This window comes from Bidens hawaiensis, unplaced genomic scaffold (genome assembly GCF_021521415.1).
Source record: "Bidens hawaiensis isolate Kalapana, Puna unplaced genomic scaffold, B.hawaiensis_p1.1 tig00050763_1, whole genome shotgun sequence".
Taxonomy (NCBI): domain Eukaryota; kingdom Viridiplantae; phylum Streptophyta; class Magnoliopsida; order Asterales; family Asteraceae; genus Bidens; species Bidens hawaiensis.
Genome location: NW_027499107.1, coordinates 79,512 through 82,550, shown reverse-complemented (window position 1 = coordinate 82,550; position 3,039 = coordinate 79,512). Strand labels below are relative to the sequence as shown.

Genomic DNA, 3,039 nt, shown 5'->3' with positions numbered 1-3,039 from the left:
TTATTAACCGGTCAAAATACAGGATTTTATAAAAAGCGGGCCTAAATTTAAGTTAATTTCTATTAAACGGGTCAAAATATAGGATTTCATAATGAAACTAGTCTAAATGAAGTTAATAATCAGTTTATTACGAAGCGGATAAAAAAAACGGAAAAAAAAAGGAAATGGGTCAAAGTAAAGATTTTACAACTAAACAGGTCTCAGTTAACAAAGTTTTTTTTATCCTTGATGTATTAACCGCCGGCAACGTAGATGTCAACATTGACTTCTGTCATAAGGTAGTTTGGGAAGGATTATATATTATTCATCGGAGCCGTGGGGTTAATAAACATCTGTGTAAGCAGATTTTGTTCAAGCAGCTACAGAACTCCAGACAACAAAATGATATAAATCAACAATCTTTGATACACAATAATAAGTTTATACTCATGCGCGATAACTCAACCACACAGAGTTTATTGACTGTTTGATGACTTACCTAGTCAAAAGTAAGTTTGTACCTGAGGGTAAAGTTTACAATGGCTCTGTTTCAAGACCCATTGGCTGATCACAGCATAACCAACTATCTGCGTTTTGAGGTGTGACGGTTGTTTCGTTTGGTGACTATGGTTTAACAGGATAGTTGGCCCGTACTTGGTCCAAGTCCGATCGACTAACTACACATGAATATTGGGGACTTGCGTTAACCCGTTATACACATTCAGATTTGAACCAACATCTGCACCAACCAAGACCACTGACCACATAAACTTTTACAAGATCTTACTTTTTGGTTATAATCAAACATGGTGATTATTTGTTGGTCAATCCTAAAAGAGTGATATTATACAAGATCTTACTTTTTGCGAGTTATCTAGACACATTTGACTTCTCGGTTTAACATATTAGCAGGAAGATAACTACATAAAAACAGAATATGCAATAGACATCAGAAATGTTGTAAACAAAACCATCAAGATCACCAAATTCGGTAGCAATGCAATACTAATAATCTAATATATTCAACATAAACATAATCATTTCTTGAGTATCGGTTCTTCACACTGCTAATGAGATTTTAACCATAGTCATCTTCTCATCTTATTATTCATGATGTTACAACATATATATGATACACACAAAACACAAAGGGAAAAATTAGCGAGATAGAACTACAACGTACATGAAGAAGCTTTACGCCACTTCTGCTGCATTGTTCTTATTGGTGGACTCCTTAACAATACCACCATTGCTTTCCTCTTTTTCCTTTATCAGCCTCATTATCTCCGCCTTCTTCTCTAGTAAAGCATCAATTTTAGTGTTCAGTTTCTCTAATTTACTTTTTAGCTTGTTAACATCTTTGTATTTTGCATCAAGTTTCTTCTTATCCCCCTTCTCTTTCTTCCCCTTGCCGGTTTTCTCCTCCTTTGTTACTTCTTTAGCATCTTCACTTATTTCAATCTCCCTTGACTCAACCTCAACATCACTTGTTTTATCATCTTTGTGCTTCTTCTTGTCTTTCTTATCCTTTTTCTTGGTTTTCGCTTCATCGTCATCCTTTTCTTCCTTCTTTTCCTTTTTATCTTTTTTCTTGGTTTTCTCTTCATCGCCATCATTCTTTTCTTCGTTCTTCTTTTCTTTTTTCTTAGTTTTATCTTCATCATCATCATTTTTTTCTTCCTTCTTTTCTGTTTTGTCTTTTTTCTTAGTTTTCTCTTCGCCGTCATCCTTCTCTTCCTTCTTTTCTTTTTTATCTTTCTTCTTAGTTTTTTCTTCATCATCAGATTTGCCACATTTATCTTTCTTCTTCTTTTTTGACTCTTTATCTCCTTCCTCAAATTCTTCACGTTCATCCTTATTCTTGTCTTTCTTTTTTTCTTTTTTATTCTTGTTTTCTTCATCATGCTCTTTATCATCCTTCTTGTCTTTCTTCTTCTTCTTTTTCGACTCTTTATCTCCTTCCTCTGATTCTCCACCATCATCCTTCTTCTTTTCTTTCTTCTTCTTCTTCTTCTTTTCTTTCATGTCAGCATTTTCATCTTCACCATCTGACTCCTTTTTCTTTAATTTATTTTCATCATCCTTGTGCTTTGGCTTCTCTTTCTCAACTGACTTAATTTTCAAATCTATCTCTTCAGCAATTTTCTCTCCTTTTTCTTCATCTGCGCCTTTGATCTTGCACTCTGTTTCCAAATGAATCTCTTCCTTCACAACATGCTCAGCCATCTTAAACTTAATCTTGTATCCAAGTAATAATCTGCAGAGAAACATGTAAAACACTTCAAATCCAATACAAAAAAATCAGGATATCAGATAGTAGTAACCAAAACCATCAAAATAACCAACTTCAGTAATGCAACTTCCAGTCCACATATGCTTTCTTGCCAATATTATAAATTATTAAAACAGAACAGTCTAGTTTTCTATTTCAGAATCCTGTGAAGGCCAATTTTAATAATATGAAAATGAAGATCTTAGGCTGCAGCTACATTTTGACTTATGATACTGCACATGCCATGTAGAGTTATTGTTTCCCTCTTAAATTCATTTTACAGGCTATATTGATGGAGGTGTATATCTAACATAGTATAGATGGTGTGTATCATATTAGTCATAATAGCATGAGAACAACTAAATATATGAGAACCCTACAGAGGTATAGCCAGTATATAATTAAGGAAATAAGATCAAATATTAGGTATTTGTTACTTCTCAACTTCAGAACTGAAAAAGATTTCAAACTTTCTAACAAAGTTTGGTTAGTTAAAACCTATAACTCCTAATAGAGACTTTTGAACCTACCCACCTTGCAAAGTTAAACCAAGTAAAAATTGTATTCTGAAATAGAAACATCAAAGACTGGATTTCCCTGGGTGCAAACGAGCCGAGCCCGACCCTCAAATAAAGTTCATTTATTAATTGAGCCCGAGACTGAGCCTTGTATGGAAATCTTGTTTACGCTCAGCAAGCCTTAACGATTCCTGCGTACATTTAAGTTCTACCTCTTCTAGACTTTTTAAGGTACTACACCAGCTCGAGCTCGTTTAAGGATTTTTGTTT

The 3,039-nt window shown here is 34.0% G+C and overlaps 1 protein-coding gene across 1 annotated transcript; it reads right to left on the bottom strand.

The window, feature by feature from the left end:
• Nucleotides 1-1,002: 1,002 nt before the first annotated feature.
• Nucleotides 1,003-2,274, bottom strand: LOC143598718 (uncharacterized). The gene has a single exon (XM_077076865.1). It carries the CDS (start codon nt 2,248-2,250, stop codon nt 1,174-1,176), a length of 1,077 nt encoding a protein of 358 aa, XP_076932980.1. The 5' UTR covers nt 2,251-2,274; the 3' UTR covers nt 1,003-1,173.
• Nucleotides 2,275-3,039: the final 765 nt, after the last annotated feature.

What these genes read in the sequence shown, in the direction of transcription:
- LOC143598718 (XM_077076865.1), bottom strand. Translation starts at nt 2,250, where the DNA reads ATGTTTCTCTGCAGATTATTACTTGGATACAAGATTAAGTTTAAGATG.